The sequence below is a fragment of the Montipora foliosa genome, chromosome 7 (genome assembly GCF_036669935.1).
Source record: "Montipora foliosa isolate CH-2021 chromosome 7, ASM3666993v2, whole genome shotgun sequence".
Taxonomy (NCBI): Eukaryota; Metazoa; Cnidaria; class Anthozoa; order Scleractinia; family Acroporidae; genus Montipora; species Montipora foliosa.
Window position 1 is genome coordinate 12,112,440 of NC_090875.1, and position 20,326 is coordinate 12,132,765.

A 20,326-nucleotide genomic window follows, 5' to 3' on the forward strand; every position below is an offset into this window, starting at 1 on the left:
TACTTGGTGGAAGTATTCTCGCGGGTAATAGCGGCGTCATAAATGAAACTGTCCATATTTCAAACAAAATTGGTGTTATAAATAACATTCAACTCAATGATAATTCAATGAATATGTAATCTAATGATATATAATGCAAGAAAGAGCAATTCATATTTCATCTGTTGACAGCGAGTAAATAGGGAAAAGCTCACCACAAGATTTTATTGTCAAAATTAATCCAACGCTATAGTCACAACCTAATATAAAACACGAAATAGCAATGACACATTCATGGCATAATATTTAATTTTTTTTAACAAAAATAATACAATCAATTACAGTACTGATAATTGTAGTACATGGGAAACTGTTACTTTTGTTGACGGTATGTATAGTTAAAATGATATCGATGATTATAATTTACATCAGTATATGGGCCCGATGGCTCCGGATGTATCATACGGGATTCTTATCGAGCGGTTAATATACTTTCCCTGGGGTATGCACATTTGTGACTACGAAGAAAACAAAAATTGACGTGGTGTGCCTATGGCATCCCGCGTAAAAAGCTGAAAAGCAGTCGAATTGAGGATAACGAAGAGTGCTGAATAGTTTGCAGAGGAAAGAAGGTTTTGTCGTGCAAGAAAGCAAGTGACACTTTTATCCATGGGAAACACATTTTCGGCGATCGATCAGTCGGTGTCATGTTTATGTCACCAATTGACCTCAAATCAAACGGTATGAACAATATTGAACCTGTGCAGGTATTTTATCTTGTTCTTTGATTTTCGTTTTTCTTTTAAATGTTAAACAAAGTTATTCCTAAGTCGCAAGCTTGTACAGCGAGTAGAGAGTTTTGGCTTATTTATATTTCAACAACTTCTGTCGTTATATTTTTACCTTTTTGCTGCACACAGCTGGTTAGCGTTTACAACACAAATCGTGAAGTATAATAAAAGAGACATTTCATCAAGCAAACGTACTCTAGTGTGTGGTGTATTGTTTTATGATAGTGCATGTTCTGTAGAGGCAACTTGAGCTGCAAACGAAATCTTTTTTTTTAGTGTGACCGTTAATCAGCGCTCGGCCTCAAAAGCTCTTGTCTTTAGCGTGACCGCTTTTTTGGTAATCTCCTGTGGGAATATAAAATTTAGCTTTTTGAAACTTACATTGTGTGGTAAAGATTAACAATTTATTTTAAAAAAATGCCGTGTCAAACGAGTATGAGTTGCGGGATCAAAATATAACGAAAATTCTACCACAGTGGAAACGTGTTTGTCAAGGAGTGCTACGTGACCAGCCGCAACCGGGGGTCTCTTTCCTCAACGACAAGGAAGACAGAGAAGTGATTAAAACTAAGAATAGTAGTTAAAACTAGTCATGTTGAACACAAATAACATTTGCACCCACTGCATTTATCAACTAAAATACTTAAATCCCTGTTTCTAATGTAGTCTTTAAAGTGGTACTATGATCAAAAAATCGCTTCCTTTTTTCCTTCAGATTTTTAAAGTGTGTTTGCTTCACACCTGCCTAGCAAACTTTTTGACCTTTGATTTTTATGCAAAGGCTGTTTACTTTGAGTGAAAGTGTTGTATTTCACACTCCGCCATTAAACACGCGTTCAAAACGGAAAGACTGGACCTCAGAGGGTTGGATCTTGGAAAAACTGACGTTATCACTCAATAGCTTAAAATTTCAGGGTGTAAACGCAGTTTATTATGTATGCAAAACACGAGTTTAAAAATCTGAAAGCCCGAAACTCCCGTGCTGCATATCAATTCCGTCGCGTACGAAAGTATTGCAATCTTATACTAGTGAGTGTTTGACGTCATTTTCTCCTCGATCCAGCTCTCTCAAGATTTTAAAATTAGTAATGGCGGACCATTAAGGTATTCCGGGAAGCTTTTTAATGTTTAATGTTTTCCGATTGTTAAACTTGTTAAGCACACCAATTAAACCATAAACTTGAACATATTAAAACATCCAGGCAATCCGAGAAGGTCACTTTAGCCTCCAGGAATACCTTAAATACGAAAATTCCAGTTAACAAGCGTCTTTTTGAAAATTAAAGCTTACACTTGGGTTTGATTTTTTGATCATAGTACCACTTTAAACCAACTGATTTAACGTGATTGGGTATCTTGGCCCATAATTTTGGAGCCAAATACGTCATGGCTGAGTGTTTTTCATAACTCACTGTGTTAAGTCTTGGTAAAATAAAGTGTTCGTTTTTCAGGTTAATGTTGCTTTGTTGTCTTTTAAAAAGATCGGTAATATATTGTGGGCATAAGTTGTTCTTAACTTTGAACATTAAAATGGCTGTATCCTAGAGTTTTCGGTTGAACAATGTTGGGAGACCAGCGGCAGCCAGCAGTTCCTCGTCACTTAAAACCTTGTCACGGTAGATAGCCCTGAGAGCCTATTCTTGGATCCTCTCTAGCTTACGTGTTATCAGAAGATTTAGTCAATAAAATCCCATACAACAGAGCAGGAACTTAAATGTGGTAAAATTGCTGTCCAATATAGATGAAGTTTAACTTTCTCTGGAATGAGATTTCGTAGGTGCATCCAAGAGAGTGCGAGGGTAAGAGAGGTAATCCCTCATATTGGCCCTATTCCCATCGTAATCCCTCTTGAGTTATTTTTAGATCTCCTGCGAGGTCCGGTATTCCTACGAGGGTTAACTGATAGCCAATCATATGTCCCCATTTTTACCAATGTTGACAGCTGAGCGAATTCCCACGCAATGATTCGCGTCGTTCGCAAAAATGGGGACATATGATTGGCTATCAGTTCACTCTCGTGGGAATACCGGATCTCGCAGGAGATGTAAAAATAACTTAAGTGGAATTACCATGGGAATACGACCAATACGAGGGATTACCTCTCTTACCTTCATACTCTCTTGGTGCATCATAACACCTACAAGACTCCCTGCTTTGACCGCAATTGATTTAACATGTTCTGTAAAATTCAGGTTATTGTCAATAATGATACCCAGGAGCATCATGCTAATTTGCTCAAAACACAAGTTAGCCTGCATAGCAAGCGTTTCCATGGGGTTTTGTACAGTTTTTGGGCTGTTTGAAGAAAATGGACTGTATGCTATCTTCACTTAGTGTAAAACATCAGACGATGGGCTCCTTTCTGTATTATCAGCCACAATTTGTGGAGAAATGTCTCTTTCTCTGAACCCAAGGCTGGCTTACACGTAAGACGCAAGCTTCGCTCACGGCCTTATCTTTTTCGTAACTCCTTGTGCATCGGGCTGAAATTCCCCTGTCCGGATTCTTCCTCTTACTGCGCCTGTTTCATGCGCGTCTCTTCTTTCCAGCGCCTGCATTGCCAGCTTACCAGCGGTAGTTTTGGCAATTCTATAGTTGGCGCCCTTACCAACAAAAGTTCCCCAGTGCACCTGCAGGGTACATTCGGTTCTTCCGTCTGGTAGTGTTTTTGCTTTACTAATAACAAAGAAAAAACAACGCAAATTAGTCTATCGATTACAAGTTTCCTCCCCACACAAATAACACATTTGTACTGCAAGACAAACGAGGTAGCTGACTGATTAAGGTTACCGATCATTATCAATAAGGTACACCAGATAATGGATGTTTCCGCTTAGGACATGTTTTGAGTATAAATGAGTACAGTACAGGTGAACACAATGCTGAGGTTAAACCCTGTGATGGGCTAGCATCATATCCAGCGAATCCTATTCGTTTTTCTTGGGGACGTGAAAAAAAGAACACTCCGGTTTATGCGGGTCTTCAAAAATTGCAACGACACCGAAAATGCAATTTTTCCTATGAACCATTTCATTTCCAGGCTAAAATCTCCCCTTGTCTTGACTCCACCATATTGATGAAAACCAAAGTTGTAACGATTCAAATGAAACCAAAGTATTGAGCGGTAATAAGCGTTTCCGTGGGGTTTTGTGCGTTTTTGCCGTGTGAACGCGAGGAAATTAGCAAAGAGCGGTTAAAATTCCTCCGTTTCTTTAGCGAAAAACGCACAAACCACTAAGGGAAACGCTTGTTACGCAAGCTAAGAAGAACTTTCTTGTGGTAGTGTTTATTATGTTGTTCACGATGGTTCAAACTTGTGAGTCTGCGGATGAAATCCTGAAGTATGTTTTAAGGCTACTGGGCTGAACTTTCATTTCGTCCGGCTAATGCCTCGATATTTTATAAATTACACAATGAAAATTAGTTATTTTTGTCGCGTCGATCGCTGGTGCTCTTGTGAATGAGACTGTTTCGTTTAAACTCACACACGCACCTGAAGTTCCGCTTATCATCTTCTTCGTACACGCGTCTTATAGGATTGATGGGTATATGCACAGAATAGTGATCTGAAACAAATGCGGCACACTAAGGTTTAAGTGCAATAACTATAATTTCTTCCACATTAAAAAATCCTACAATAAACTCTTCCTTCGGCACCAGATCTATCTGTCCATCATCAGTTGAAGAGATGTCCGTCTGACAGTTCACTTACAGGCGGACATGTGGAATTCGGCTGGTACCACGCACCCTGACTCCAAAGAGAAGTGCTCGCCTTGAACTGGTCTTCGCTTTGGAAAAAGGTTCATCCAATCTGCACACTAGTACAAGATATGATGTTTAGGTGTGGGGATACCATTTGCCCCCTTGGAAAAATGGAGTAACTATATTTACTGTTTTGTTTCTGTGTAGCTGAAGGTCTCTCAGTTCTTCCGAAATCGTCGGAAATGTTCCGTAACGTACTCAAGACCCTTAGGACAATCTTCAATAAAGGGTTTAAGATTCTCAGACAGCTTTGCTATTGATCAGTGTACGACTGCCATTAAGTCTTTGTTTCTGGCTGCGAGAGCGAGACCCCAAGCCTGAGTTGGGCTGAGGTGAACGGTGCTCTGTAACCAGACGAATTTATGTCGTGCTTCACGCTAAACATAAAGATCTTCAACTATTCAGAGTGTTCACTTACCGATGTAAGGTTTCATCATGCGGTAGTACACGCCCCAGATCTTGGTTAAATCCATACCGCTGTCCAAAAACACTGCACCAGCAACAGACTCAAAGATATCACTCAGGACCTTTGGAGCCTCGATTCCTTCCTCATCTTGTTCAGACACGATAATAAACGGGTCTGCAGTGACCTACAAATCAAAAACACTCACTTTGGCAATTCAGTACCTAGTTTGCGAGTAATAGGTCCATCAGGAGGGTTTTTACTCTCACTAGTTGCGATGTAATAGTCTATTAATTCTTAGAGCAGATGCATGACTCAGATTCAGCCAACAAGAAAGCGTTACGTCGCGGAAGTAATATTCGTTTGGGTAGCAGGGGTAATGGTCCTGGATGGGGGGGGGGGGGGGGGGGGGCGAGGGGAAAACGCGAAACCCTCAAACCTCGAGTAATGAAAAGTGTGTAAGTCGCGTAGCATCCATGCAACGAGATAGAAATGGAATGAAATTATTTTTTTTGGTGCTCAAGTGGAAACTAGTGTCCTTATATTGCCCCGGCCTTGCTAGCCTGTGAAGGAAATTGGGTTTGCCGAGGTCAAAAAGAATCTTTGATATAGTTTGCTGTACTGCGACCAGCTCTCAGCTGACCTAGTAGCTTAGTTGGTTAGAGCGCTGGTGACCTAATCGCAGAGTACTCTAAAATGGGCGCATGTAACTAATGTAAAGTCATGCAAAGACTCCTCCCATTAAAAAGAGAAAGCACATTCAGGAGATTTTAAGCATTCTATGAATCTCTCACCACTTTTTAACGCTCTCACCATCGTTTTTCCTACCTTGCTATGGTGATTTTGTTTCCTTTCTTCAGCTTCATCTTCCACTCTAATGATAAAATCTTCGATCGTTTTGAACCACTGTGGTGACATCTGCTTTAAATACTTGTTATACTCGTGTTTGACAGCAATGGTTGCAAAGATGTTGTTATTAACTAAAGCTTGGCGAATGTCTGTTATCTCACCAGGAGATAACTTTGTGTGACGAAAGTACAAGTGTTGCGTGACGAGGAAGTCCAATAGAGCGTCGCCAAGAAACTCCAGTCTTTGATAGCATGGCGTGATGCGGTTGGTGTTGTAAGAGGCGTGTGTTAGAGCCTCTATTAGATACAATTTAGAGCGGAAAGTGTAATGAATGGACTTTTTTTCAAAGTTCTCTAAACCGGAAACCATGCGTGACACCATATCTTCACTGTCGCTAGCTCCTGTCATGGTTGATCCTCGAGGCCAAAATCTCGTGTAACAACCCGCTTTGCTTTTCTCTGCAAACACGTTAAGGTCATCGTTTCCGTCAACTTCAGGAAGAACCTTAAGACCAAGGAACCTCATAAAACGGAGCGCGCCAAGGTACCCACAGGAGATCAAATATGCTCCTATGAGGGCTTCCATGCTGTCAGCAACCGACTTGTCCGATATTACCTGAATATAGACCTAATCGGCTAACTCAATGTTGTACCCAATTCAAACCCTTTGGGAATAAAACGTTTTGTTCCAGGTATTTCCATATCATTTAAATATGAATGCTACATTATCATGCAAATACAATACACAAAGAATCTTAGTCCCGGGAGATTTGAATTGGGTACAACATTGAGTTAGCCGATTTGGTCTATTGCCTTTGGCTGCCCTGAGGTCACAATCCTGGGGGCCAGCCCCATCAGCATATTCAACGTCCAACTCCTCCTCGACAGCACCAAAAGTATCGGCATCGATATCCATGGCTGCATCACCTGAGCCCACGATGCTTTCCTGCGGCAGTTTGGTGAATTGGCATCCCGTGGGGCACCATGTATCACGTGCCAGCGGCGTGCATTGTTGATAACCAGCCAAGGTCTTCTTTGCGGCTGCACGGTACAGCGCCAGATTACTGATCTGCTTTTTCTTCCGCCGTGTCAGTTTCCCCTCGTCTTTGTCTTGATAACTCATAAAAAGATGAAGCGACACTGCCAGCTTCAAGAACGCGTCTCCGAGCATCTCGAGCCTCTCTAGGTTAAACGCGTCTCCACTGTGAGTGGTGGTCAGGGCATGAAGGACAAGAGCGGAGTCAGGATGATCAACTGGACCTCGCCTGCTACGAAACAAAGACTTGAGATCTGATAACAGCCCTGGGAACTCGTCATCGTCATCGTCGTAATCTTCATCATCATCACGCATGGCTGTCCCTGCAGCAGCACTGCTGCTATCGACGTGTAGTAGACTCTTTCCATCATTAACACTTTCAGCACCAATGGGAGGGAGATTGGATTCATTTGTGTCATCAGGCACTCCAGCGATCATGCTCTTGACATCACCAACAAGTAAAAGAGTATTCACACGGTGTAGAATGGACGGCAGCATCAGGGACACACTAAGAAGAGACCCACGGATGGGCAGCACATCACACAACTCCGGAACAAGGTGAATAACGTCACGCTTACTCTTGGATGACACCTTTCTGTCCACTAAAAAATTTACTCTATCGGAAATGTCTTTCACTTCAATGAGAGGCTGACCCTTGTTAGTAATGTGCTTCCCGTAGCACTGCCGGAAGTAGCTTTCGTAGGTTTTGGCTTTGGATTTGTCCGGAAAGGGGGATAAGGGAGAGAGGTCTGGACGCACTTTCAAAACAGCAAACCTCTGCCGCCTCTGCTGGGAATACATGTAATTTTTTGTGACCACCACGTCCTCCTTATTTGGCGCAGTCTCAAAGTGCAAAGCATCCTTCATGCTGTCATAGTCCACATCATATCCAGTGTCTTTCACTAGGACGACAAAGTAACCGTCCGCTTTACCGTCTGTATGCTGGGCTTTGAATTCTACGGGTGTTTGGAGAATGTGCCTGAACAAAAATAGGTGGAAATGCTGAACAATTTCCAGGTCCTTGGCACGTAGCGGTGAGCTGTGGCTACTCAGAGACACTGTGACTTCACCGTAATCAGGATAAAGTTTGAATGGTCGCACCTGCAGAATGAAATAATTACAGTAAATAAGCTTTAAACGAAAGCCGAGTACTACTCAATAAATTTCACTGGAAGGACGACACTTTTTCAGGATTTTTCTTTTCAGATACCGAAAAAAGGTATAGTTAGAATCAACTTGTGCACCACAACAGACAGCATAACGAGGGAAAAAACTCTACTCAATCGCTCTTATTAAAATGGTCACACTTTAGGATTCATCCACGGCTGAAGCGCTCAGTACCTTCAATTTGGAAGGGAATAGTCCTATATAGGTACGAGGATAATCTAGCACTAACCGCGGGAAGTGGAACATTTGTCAACAAGCCAAACTTGTGGCAGGCACCATCTCTGAAGAATCGCGCACTGGCTTCCAGATCTTTCGGGTGGGTAAGTTTGGTGATTCTGATGCTGATGACCGTGAGGTACTGGGGTTGGTGAACCTTGTCCTGAACCAAGCTGCCGATAAATAACTTGGGGACCTGGATAAAGGAGGAATATATCAGGAAACAACAGACTTCTAGTGCGCAGAGACACTGGTTTTCTAAAAACTGTTGGCATCCAAACTAAATATTACCCACACCTAGCAAAGGAAAGCAAAGCAATTACACTGTAACAAGAAACGAGATTTATGCTTGTTCCTGAATGTCAAAACTAGAATTGCTTGCCAGAGGGAACAAACACAAAATGTTGAGGTTAATTGCCTACCTTCCTCTCATAGATTCGCTTTCGTCTTTTCGTTCCAGCTTTCTTCCTTTTCCTTCCACCGGGCTCAGTTTCTTCTTCATCCGATTCACTTTCCTCGTCCGATAAGCTGCGGACTGGCAACAAGTTGTCATCAAGCTCGCCAATCCTGTGAAGCTCTTTGCAGGCAAAAAATGCCGCAGTCATCTTGGCGAGGTTCTTACGTTGCATGGGAGGACTCTGTTAAAAACAAAGCCGGAGAAAAACCGTTAGCTCCGAGAAAACGACTACGTTGTGTGCCATTTACAAATGGTTCCAGATCGGAAGTAAAGAGCTTCCAAATGTAGATATCTTAAGCAAATTGAACAAGAATGCTTTTGGTTGCTGTAGCTGATGGAGTGCATATTGTTTGAAGGAACGTTGATGACATATGTAGAGATCTAATAAAGCTGTTAGACATAGGTGTAAAATACAACCCCGCGAATTAATCGGAATATTTCAAGGTATGCAATTTGTTGTCCCCAGTCCATCATTGAGATGTCCACAATGTTTTGTTCTTTTAAAATAATTATATAAGCTCTTTCTTGATTTCTATACCGAAAAAGGTGACGTGAGACTACTGTCAGAAAGAGTAGGGATTAACATGCTATTCAAACTTCATTTACGAGTATAAACAAAAATTCGATATTTTCGGACTTACAGATTACAGTCTGTAGTGAATACAGGAGTTTATTTTCAGTATCCGTTAGTGCAATACTATTATTCATATTTTTAAAGGTCATAAAATAAGGATAAGCTCTCAATAGGGTCAACACTGAAAATCGTGGGAATTTGGTACGCTGGATTGCAGAATATGGCCAAACCAATTCAGGGAAACTGCGCACTGTTTTGCAGTCAAATCAAACCTGCGACCAGAGTCGAACAAAGTGAGTGGCACTGTCCACCCGGCGGCAAGTGAAGGTGGTAAAATGTCCTTTGTACGATCAAAATCGCTAGCCTGGGGAGTCATCACATACGATCAAAATCCCTACCCTGGGGACAGACCTCACGATCAAACTCCCGTGGTTAGCCTGAGCCCCCTCCCTCCCTGGGGCTTAACATTGATAGGTGCATAATGTGAATGTAAAGGGGTACAAATAAATGTTGTCCCACTAGCACAAAACCATATCGTGTGATTTCTCATTTCCTTACTAGGGCTAATGCTCAGCGTGAAATTCATGGATTCACCTTGGCACTTTAACATACACTACAGCTGATTAAATTGTCTGATCCATCATTTGTGTCCTTAAGCGCATGTGTCACAACCGTTCATTAGTACTGTCTGTTTCTTTCCATTAATTAAGCAAATTGTAGCACTCTTTTGTCTTAATAGCCACCGTTCAGCATCAAAGCATGACTCTGCCAGAAGATGCACTATGGTAGTCAAGATTAGAATCAGAGCTAAAGACTTTGCACTCACAACTATAGTTTTACGGAGTTGGCAATTTGTGGGCATTTCCAGTTCACATATGTAACCATCACTGTGCGACTTGTAGTCGTACACTGGATTGAGGTGAGTGAATCTATCACCTGGCAGCTTGGAACAGTACCTGGAAATAAGTCACATAAAAACAACAAAATTTTTCAGCAGAAAAACCAAGGAAAGGAATACAGAATATTTAGGTGTTGATTGTCAGAAATGTAATTCAACCAAGGTGGTCTGGAACTCTTCTCTCAACCCTTTAATATCAAAGAAGAAATTGTCCTCATACTTTTCTCATAAAATTACTGGGGGAAAGTTACTAAAACATCAAGAAAATTCTTAATTCTCATGACCTCAGGCAGTGAACAAGCATTAATGTTACAAGGAGAAATTTGATGCAGATCACTGGTAGGGCTCAAAGGGTTACATAAGAGTGAACTCGAGAAAAAGGAATTCATTTATCACCAGGACAGGAGATCGAGACTGCTACTCATAGTCACTCTTGCACCATTCTTTGTTTGATATGGAGGTAATAACTGGTCAGCTTCAGCTGCCTGGTCACATTCTTCTTCAGTTGGTTCCTTGCGGTTGTGGCACCTCTCCAAGAGGGAGCGTTCAATTGCTTGCATGGTCTTAGAGATTAACAAAAAAATTCACGATTAATACTCTAATTGAACAGACTTTTCTTGTCTGTGCCATTACACACCCTCTGTTACCATCATGATAATGGTTTTGTACCAATGTACGTATCCTTTACTAATTTTGGTAACAAATTAAGAGCTCATGGTCTGAGCTTGCCTATTCATCACAATACATGGGGCCATTAATTAATAATAATAATCATCATCATCATCATCATCATCATCATTATCATAATAATAATCGCAGGCATGTTTGAGCTTTGCGAACAGCTATTACCCACACCTTTGTACACCATCCATAAGACACGTGTGAGGGATAGTAATGATTCGGCATGTAGGCTATGTGGTGCAGCGCCAGAGGGCATGGCCCACATCTTATCTGCCTGCCCTGCGCTTGCACAAACTAAGTACCTTGCAAGACATGATGCCGTCTTGAAGGTCCTGTTCTTCGAGATCATCTTTGACTTGGGCCTGATAGACACTGTACCACCGTGGTAATCACCTATCAAGCCACAGTCAGTTTATGAAACAGCAGAGGTAAAGGCGTATTGGGATGTTCTGGTATATGGAGAGTACCAAGAGCTCAGAGCAAATAGAGTAGACGCTAGGATCGTTAACAACAGAGATAAGCAAGTGATAAAGATGAGCTGCCCCTGGGTGAGCACCCGCGACAAGAAGACTTCTGAGAAGACCATAAAGTATGCGCCACTCAAATGGGAATTGAAGCAGAGATACCCAGGGTACGAGATCAACCAGTGCAATATCATCTTAGATGTACTTGGGGGATCGTCCAAGGACTTGGATGACTCTACAGAAGCTAGCAGGCAGCAAAGCTACAGGTGTGCTCAAGAAGATGCAGAAGGCGTGTCTCTCAGGGACTCTAAATATTGCATGCACTTTTAAAGTGGTAATTTAATTAACTTGTAGGCGAACAATCTCATACGTATATACACTATCGGTTTTAATAGGTTTTATGATGATGTTAGTTTTTACATGTTGTTATAACATTAGATTTTGCTTCTATTTTATTCACTGATTAGCCCATGGGCTACGCTGCTGTGCCTTGTGTTGCTTTTATTGTATATGGCATACAGACGTTTTTACTGCTTTATATAATAATAGTAAATTATAATAGCGCCACATCTAATGATTAGGAATGGAGTAATAGGCCATTTTCAAAGTATCAAATATTAAGCTTGATAGTGAGGCAGTGAGGACAAAAACAATTATAGAAACACATTGGAATGAGTGTGAAAAATATTTACAAATCATCCACTTTCCTTTGTCTTTGTCCTGAAAACCTCTCTTTCAAGTTGAATTTCCATATATTGAAAAGGGCCTATTAATAATTGATAAATATCAATATTATTGATAAGTCATACGGTAAATAACAAATAAATAAATAAATAATAAGTTATAATTAATTTAATTATTGTGTGTGTAAATATAGCATATATATTTTCATATAAAAGCTGTAATGTGGGACTGAATTTTAAATCTAAATTTTAAATTTACTCCAACATAGTTATGTGTAAACAAACTTAATGGATTTGCCACGAACATTAGGCCCCAGTTGTTCAAAGAGCGGATAATGGTTAAGCCAGTGGATAAATCGCTATCCAGTGGGTAAAAGGTACTTCAACCAAGACATTTTATATGCTGGTTAGCGACTCATCTACTAAATAAAATCATCTGCTCTTTGAAAAACCGGGACCAGAACTTAATCATTAACACAATCTTGCAGAGAAACAATATATCTCTGAGATGTGTGTAGTGCTACAGCTGTAGCAACATAAGCTGTCAGCATGAAATGACTGTCAGCCTTCCAAATCTTGGACTCTCTTGTCTGTTGCTGCAAGAGATTAATCCATGCTACAGGAATGTTACATTAAATATTAAAATTAATATAAAACTTTGACCAAGTACAATCTAGCCAATCATTATTTACTTTACTTCAGGGACTATGAATGATGGAAAAGAATACCTCCAATTCACTATGTTTTTCTTCTTTCTCTCTTTCGTCTACAAAGATGTAATAGATGGAGTCTTTTGCACGGGCCCTACCCTTTGATTGGAGATAGGAGCAGACATTATCTGGAAAATCAAAACGGCAAACCACATTGCACGTGGGAATATCTAAGCCTTCCTCAACAACACTAGTTGCAATAAACAAGTTAAATTCGTGTCTCCTGAACTGCCGTAGAACTTCTTCTTGCTTTTTCCAGTCCATTTCTGTTTCTTTGGAATAGCCAACTCTTTGAGTCCCCATGCCGTGGCCAATGACAAACTTGCTTTTGACAAAGGCAAGCTCACGATCTTGCCGAGCAGCAAAATTGATCTGCTCACTAAGGATAACAGCTGTCCATCTTTTCTCGACGAAGACAATGCCACAGAGTTTGCTCTCTTTTTCACATTCTATAAAGCAATAATTTTATTCGTAATTATTACTATATAATTTAAAGAAAACGACGAAACTTTTGAAATTACAAGACATGTTTCAACAGAAACTTCTGTCATCTTCAGTTGATTAATGTACAAAGCGTTAAGTTGAATTTATAAGTCGGAAAAAGTGCTAATTATGCCAGTAACAACGGAATGTACATAAAACATGACAATGTGCGAAATAAATTAGATCACGCCTCTATGACTTTTCAACTCAAGATAAAAGAAGCTTTTCATATTCAAAGAGAACAACCTTCTCTTAATCAACAACTGCATCACATAATTCTAAAACTATCCTTTTAATTCTCACATTGTCACATTTTATGTACATTCCGTTGTTACTGGCATAATTAGCACTTTTTCCGACTTACAAATTCAAGTTAACGCTTTGTACATTAATCAACTGAAGATGACAGAAGTTTCTGTCGAAACATGTCTTGTAATTTCAAATGTTTTGTCGTTTTCTTTAAATTTCTGACTTGCCTGCTGATATCAAGATACTATATAATTGCCATTGAACTAAATTAACATGAAATTGATGGTAACAGACATTAAAGGTAATTTAGCAACTCAATGACACTGAACACAAGGCACTGTCATATTGCATTTCTCCCAGTTTAGATCAACAATGCTTGGATAGCAAAAATTATTCAGGCCTTCCGACATTACGCGATGGTGCAATTTCACACAATATCAACCTCAAATCACATCCGATCGTACAGTTCACGAAAAATTGCATAATTCACAAAAGAACGCACAGCATTCATAAAATAAAACATAAATCAACATGTTTCTTAGGAATTCCAGCATAAATATGCCATTCTTAAGATGATTTACCTTGGAAAAAGGCTAAAAAAACCTTTGTCACCTTCAATTTCAAAACCATTCAAAGTTCAAGGTGTTTAATTTTGCATGTCAGGGGCCTGGTGCAAGTCTCATTCTTAAAGAGTTGCCGAACAGTGTAACATGAATATGCCCCTTTGTTCAGATTAGGCAATCTGTTCAGAAATGTAATACTGCACATAAAAACAAAGTGTAAGAAGCTAGTTGTAGCATGCAGGAATATCCGTTCAGTAATTATTGATCATTCACTAATAGCACGTTAGCTGTGTTCTTTCAACTTTGCACCGATAGCGCAGAAGACCTCATATCCCAACTAATGTCAATCAAGATGCATAATTACTGTTCCCTTGGGTTCAAAATGTCTTAAGGGCAGAAACTTTATAAAACAAGCTTTAATTAAAATTGTTCAGGAAAAAATTGCATAATTTACATTTATTTATTTATCGCATAAATGGCCTTTCCGATTGCATAATTTGCATTTTTTCATCGCACCCTATCACAAGGCCTGGTTATTGGGTTAATATTATTTTAAGTTAATATGAACTCTCACCATTGTGCATGGAATTCCCATAATTTTTCAAAACACTTAACAACTTCTTTAGCTTGGGCATGACACAGCACTGTTCGCAGCCCTCTGGGACATCAAGGCTGGTTGATGTATGGTAAACACTTTGCAGTTTTCTCAGTTGGGTGGTGATTATATCACAAAGTTGCTGTTCCTCTCTGCTAAGTTGAAACAAGACTGATCTCTCTATAAGAAAATACTTTACATATTAGAGTTTTCCAACAGGAACAAACTGCAATAATCTTTCACTTTACAGTGAGCACAGAGCTAAGAATTAAGCCAGGGTGGATAAGAGTTGTACTGTCAGTTGTTATCATGTACAAAATTAAAATGTATCAAGAAAGGTATACTTCTTTATGACCCACGGCTATTGAAAATTTTATATAACATTTCAATAATGATTAATTCTGCCTTTATCTTCTCCATAGAAGCTTTTCCTATCTATTTAACAATAAATTATGAGCTTGAAATTTCTATTGAGGCCCAAATCAACTATCACACATACATGTAGAAATCGAGAGCGCATATATAATCTATTTTTCTTAGTATAAATCTACTAGTGGTTCAAAACTTAACACTTCAAAAATGCAAAGAAGCAGCTGTCAATTTGTCGACAATTGCACACTATTACAAACGTAGGCTACTCAGTTTTTACTCATTTATTTCTACAACAAAATAGATAGTGAGCAGCCGAGCCAATAAGAGAGCAGCATGCAATTGTGATAGAACACTTAAGTAGATTTAAGAATTGAACAAAACCTTGATGGTATCTCCTCAACAAATCTACGCTCAAGCACAACATCAAGAGTTGTCTACAGGCCTTCTGATAGGGTGCGATTAAAAAATGCAAATTATGCGATTTTTTCAGGGCAGATTGTGCGATTAGAGAGGTCAATTATGCGATAAATAATGTAAATTATGCGATTTTTTTTCCGGAAATTTTAGGCTTGTTTTATAAGGTTTCAGGTTAAGAAAAACACTTTTTTGCTGCCCTAAAGACATTTTGAACACAAAGGAACAGTAATTACGTATCTTGATCGACATTAGTTGGGATAAATAAAAAAAATGAGGTCTTCTGCACTACCGGTGCATCACGTTAAAAGTTGGAAGGACACAGCTAACATGCCAAATGAATGATCAAGGTGCTTGTCAACCACGAACTTCCGAAGATTGTCAATCACAATAGGGCAATACCCCCATTTATACGAGAGAAAATAAGCCGTGGCTTTCTCTAGCCGCGGCTTACAGAAGACTCGAATGTTCACCCCGTATAAATGGTACAAAATCTATGTTTACGTCTTTTTCAAGCCGCGGCTTATATTGACTTGGGAATATATATTCGTATAAATAGTTCCTTTTGCGTATTTTGTACACCGTGGCCAGAGTAAGCGGTATAAAAGGCCCTAATATTGCACGACCAAAAAAACATCAGTCCATCGTCCACGTGGAGCGTACCTGTGAGGTACTTTCTTGCTCGATCGTGAGCTGTCAGATTGGGCGGAAGGTGGGAACTTCCTTCTTCGTCGAAGAAAAAGCGAGCGTTTTCACAACAAACTTATCCATGAGTAAGTTTTTATCAGTTTTCAACGAAAGAAACTACATTTTGCCGAAAAACTTACAACTTCGCTTATTTTTCACAGATCTCTTCTCTAAGAGAAGGCATCTGTGTCATTTCAGTGGTGTGTATATACGGGCGTGTTGAGACTCGTACCAGGTCCCCGACATGAAAAATAAAGCCTTGAACTTCGAATGTTTACGAAATCGAAGGTGACAAAGGTTTTTTAACCTTTTCCAAAGATAAATCAACTTAAAAATGGCGTATTTATGCAGGAATTTCTAAAAAACGTGTTGATTTATGTTTCATTTTATGAATTTTGTGCGTCCTTTTGTGAATTATGCGATTTTTCGTGAATTGTGCGATTGGATGCGATTTGAGGTCGATTGTGCGAAATCGCACCATCGCGTAATATCAGAAGGCCTGTCTTTTGGGTGCAAATGGCACAAAATGTTGTACATGTTTTCATTGACTGAGAAATAAGATGGATATTTTACTGTCAAACTAAGAAAATTTGAATTACAACTAAGAATTAAATTTCTGGAATGTTTATTATTCTGCAACCAAGAAAAGGAGTAATCAAACCATAAGAAAAAAGTGCAAACCACAAATTTAAAATAGTTACTGTCACAGCTTGCAGTTTTGTCATCTTGTATCTGATTGGTTTTTCTTTCCAACACTACAAAACAATTCCAGAAATTTTTTTAGTGTTCATGATTTTCTTAGTTTCACACTTATACATGTCTAATTTTTCCTAGGGCTTCCTGACCCCAGAATGGCTGCCTATCAAAGAAATGAAATTTTATTGTCAGAATAAGCAACAGATTTTAAGAGGCAGGTACAAAAGCTGGGCCGCATCAACTTGGACTGCTCACCTTGAATGGACGTAAAAAAAATGACAAGTTAGGCCTCGAGAAATCACCCTAGCCCTAATCTTAAAGCTAACCTTGGTAAAACTGGTGCAAGTATCGCATAGTTTTGGCTTACAAAACTGTTTTTCACTCGATCCGAGGTGGGCAATCCAAGTTGATCTGGTCCAACTTTTGTACCTGCCTGTTTTAAAAGTCTCCATACCTAAGCCTTTGACTAAGCATTCTGCTAATCTGTTGGCTGCCCAGGGCCCCAGTTCTAGTAATGCTTCTTCACAGTCTTTGACTTCAGGAAGCAAATCTTTACTGGTCTTAAAACTTCTTGAAGCTTTTTAACTAAGATGTCTAAGTCATTGTCAACCCTATTATTTGAAAATGTCACAGCTTCCTCCTTTGGCTTGGCAGCAAACTTCTCAATCTCTTCATCTTGGCTTGTCTCACATGTTGATCTCAACGTGCACTCCAGTTCTTTTATTTCAGATTCTATAATATTCCGTGCTGTCACTTTTCCATATACCACAGCAGCTGTTAGCCCCAAAACTTTAGGACAATCTTCTGTTTCACAACCCATAAAAAATTGCATTATCTGCCTGTATGGATGTTTCTTTTTGGCACGGTGGCATTCATCGAAAATGAGCAGGTTTACTTGTGAAAGTTTAATGAAGCTACGGCTCAGAAGATTAAGAAATATCTGTGCCGTCATGACTAAAACATTGTTTTCATTAAACTGTTCTTGCCAAACATTTTCTTCCCAAGAGTCCACTCCCATCTCTCCTACATAGTGCTTGATCTTCAAATCTGTGTGCTTGCTGATGACCTTGGCTTGCTGGCTGGCTAAAGGGACTGTAAAAACAATAGAAACCCCATGTTACACAATGAAAGCTAATTAAAATATACCAGTTTTATATTGAATTAAAGACAAACCGTGACTCCCCAGTCTTTACAATTAACTACAAATCAATCTTAATTAAATAAAAGGGAAAGAGGCAAGGTTTAACGCTTGGAAGCAAGAACCATCGTAACAAGTATTGTCAGTCACCCAAGCTTTCGCATATGCCGCCATTTTGAGACGAGACCCTACATCTCCCCTCCCCTCTCCTCTTGCCTACAAACTCACAAAAACCCATGTCCCACCCGTCAATAGCTTCCTGAACTACTCAGAGACTGAACATTTCTTTTGCTTGACCCTTTGCTGATTTGGTTGATATTTGATTTCCGTTTTCTGGCTTGCCGTTGTAGATCTTTATTTCGGTCATCGTTTTACATTTATCGTACGAGGGGAAGTGTAGAGTGAGAATTGACTAACCTGTAGTCACGAGGAAGAAGGTTCTTTTCCCTCTATTTTGAAAGGTTTCTCTTACTTGGTGAGCCATCTCCTTTATCAGCATCACACTAATAAACGTTTTTCCAGTCCCTGTACCAAGACAAACGATCGTGTTTCTTTCCTTGGCTCGTTCAAGAAGTTCCACTTGGTAAGGACGAGGGTTCATCTTCACTTCCGGCTCGGGTTCTGCTTCGCTTTCGATTTCGGAAGCTGACGAACTCTCTTCACTTTCTCCCTCTTTCATAACGGTCGCTTCTTCTAATTTCGATTAACCAGGAGAAACTTTAGGGGCTGGCCCAACCTTCTAAAAAAGATGGTCACGTTGATTTTTCTGTGAAACAAAGAAAGTCCCCGTAGTAAGCCTCGATAGGTTTTAGGCGGAAGATCCAGGAAATTAAGTGACTGTATCACCATGAAAAACTTCGTTTTCTTAGCCAGGAACGAGAAACATTTCTCTGTAAGAAGAAGAAAGCATTCCTGCCGAGAAAACAGTTCAACGAAAAAAAAAAAAAATGCTTCGGCAAGCAAAAAGATTGATGAAAATGACTTAATTGTTTTTTCCGAGAATTTCGAAGGCAGGTGGCTTCCCGGGGGGAGGGGGGTGGGTTGCTTTTGATGGTTGTGATCGGTTATGTACTGTTTGATTAATTTAATTTTACAATGAGGCAGTCGTGATGATAAAGTGACCCCATTCTAGCTACACTGCTTATGACAAAGTGCGACCCTATCCTAGTCGGCTTAGTCGTAAAAAAAAAAAACTCCACATAGCGGCACATCAGTAGAACAGCACACCCCCCTCTCACCGGCCTGACTTGAATTTCCGGGAAACGGACAAACCAATCACAATCTATGTCCCCAGGCTGGTGCGGGGTGCACGTGCGAAATATTGATTTTTTGCTGGAGTTTTTCTGTCTAAAACACTTGAATTGTGCGAGAGCAAGAGCCTCGTTAGTGTGCCACTAAGTCGTTTTATAGCAGCCGGCTCAGTTACATTCAAAATGTGTGCAGCTCGTCAAACGTGTTATGAATGGTAAAAAAAGACCTTTTTTTTCTGTGTGAGGTTACATAACATCTTAAGCTGAAAGAAGAATCAGCGCCGGTTGGTCGGTTATAAATTTAATTTTAATAAAACACGATGTACCGTACCTTCAGAAAACCACATTCCACTCACCTTGCATACGGAACCCACGCCAAGATTGCGCGTGGCAGTCAAAACTGTGCTATCACCGGAAACGGTGTATTTCTGTGCGTTAAACGACGTTGTTATCAATCTGCTCAGTTGAAAGGACTCCATCAAAATCTTTTTTCGCAAAGCTAACACAAATAAATACATTATCAATACAGTTTTGTCGTCTTCTTACACTTGATTCGAAAATACTGGACTGAATTCGTCTTAAAATAGTTAGAAAAAGCACAAATAACAGCCAAAGCACAACAGGTCAGTGTCGTTCGAATCGCCGCTCGCTGGCAACTCAGTTCTGGGGACAAAGTTTGTTGACAAAAAAGTTGGCAAAAAATCTTTTAAATTGTTTGCTGGCCCTTTAATTGCAAACGATTGACGTGACGTCGGATAGCACAGTTTTTCCCGCTCGCTGAATTCTGATTGGTCAATTTACATTTCAGTAACTCTCGCCGTATGCACGGCAATTCCTGAAAAACTTCCCTTAAAAAAAGCAGACTAGATAAATATTGGCTCTAAAGCAAGCAGGAAAAATGAAGAGGTGGTAAAAGTGAAAATGAACATGTTTTATTTTGAAACATTCTACACATCTCTTTATTTTCCCGCCCTTCATTCTGTTCTTAGTGCACAGTTCTACTAGAATTATATACTTACGCCATTTTTAAAATTCAGTGTACTTGGCATAACCAGTAGTTAGCAGTAAAACTGCGGTTTTTTGGACATCATGCATCATGCTAATTACTGGGTTGCCAGTCGGAAAATGGGTGGAATTTCGTCGTTTTGTTATCATTCTTTTTTTTCTTTGCGGTGTCAGGAAAAGTCTTCCCTATCCCTCCCCTGCTAAG

The 20,326-nt window shown here is 39.9% G+C and overlaps 1 protein-coding gene across 1 annotated transcript; it reads right to left on the reverse strand.

The window, feature by feature from the left end:
• Nucleotides 1-251: 251 nt before the first annotated feature.
• LOC138010512 (endoribonuclease Dicer-like) lies at nt 252-18,798 on the reverse strand. Its single transcript, XM_068857492.1, is given in 14 exon segments — nt 252-3,446; nt 4,264-4,336; nt 4,951-5,122; nt 5,764-6,399; nt 6,607-7,920; nt 8,216-8,398; nt 8,625-8,840; nt 10,060-10,189; nt 10,528-10,694; nt 12,688-13,118; nt 14,539-14,739; nt 17,183-17,263; nt 17,266-17,820; nt 18,284-18,798. Coding segments are annotated over 14 exon segments (4,653 nt in total). The 5' UTR covers nt 18,546-18,798; the 3' UTR covers nt 252-3,214.
• Nucleotides 18,799-20,326: the final 1,528 nt, after the last annotated feature.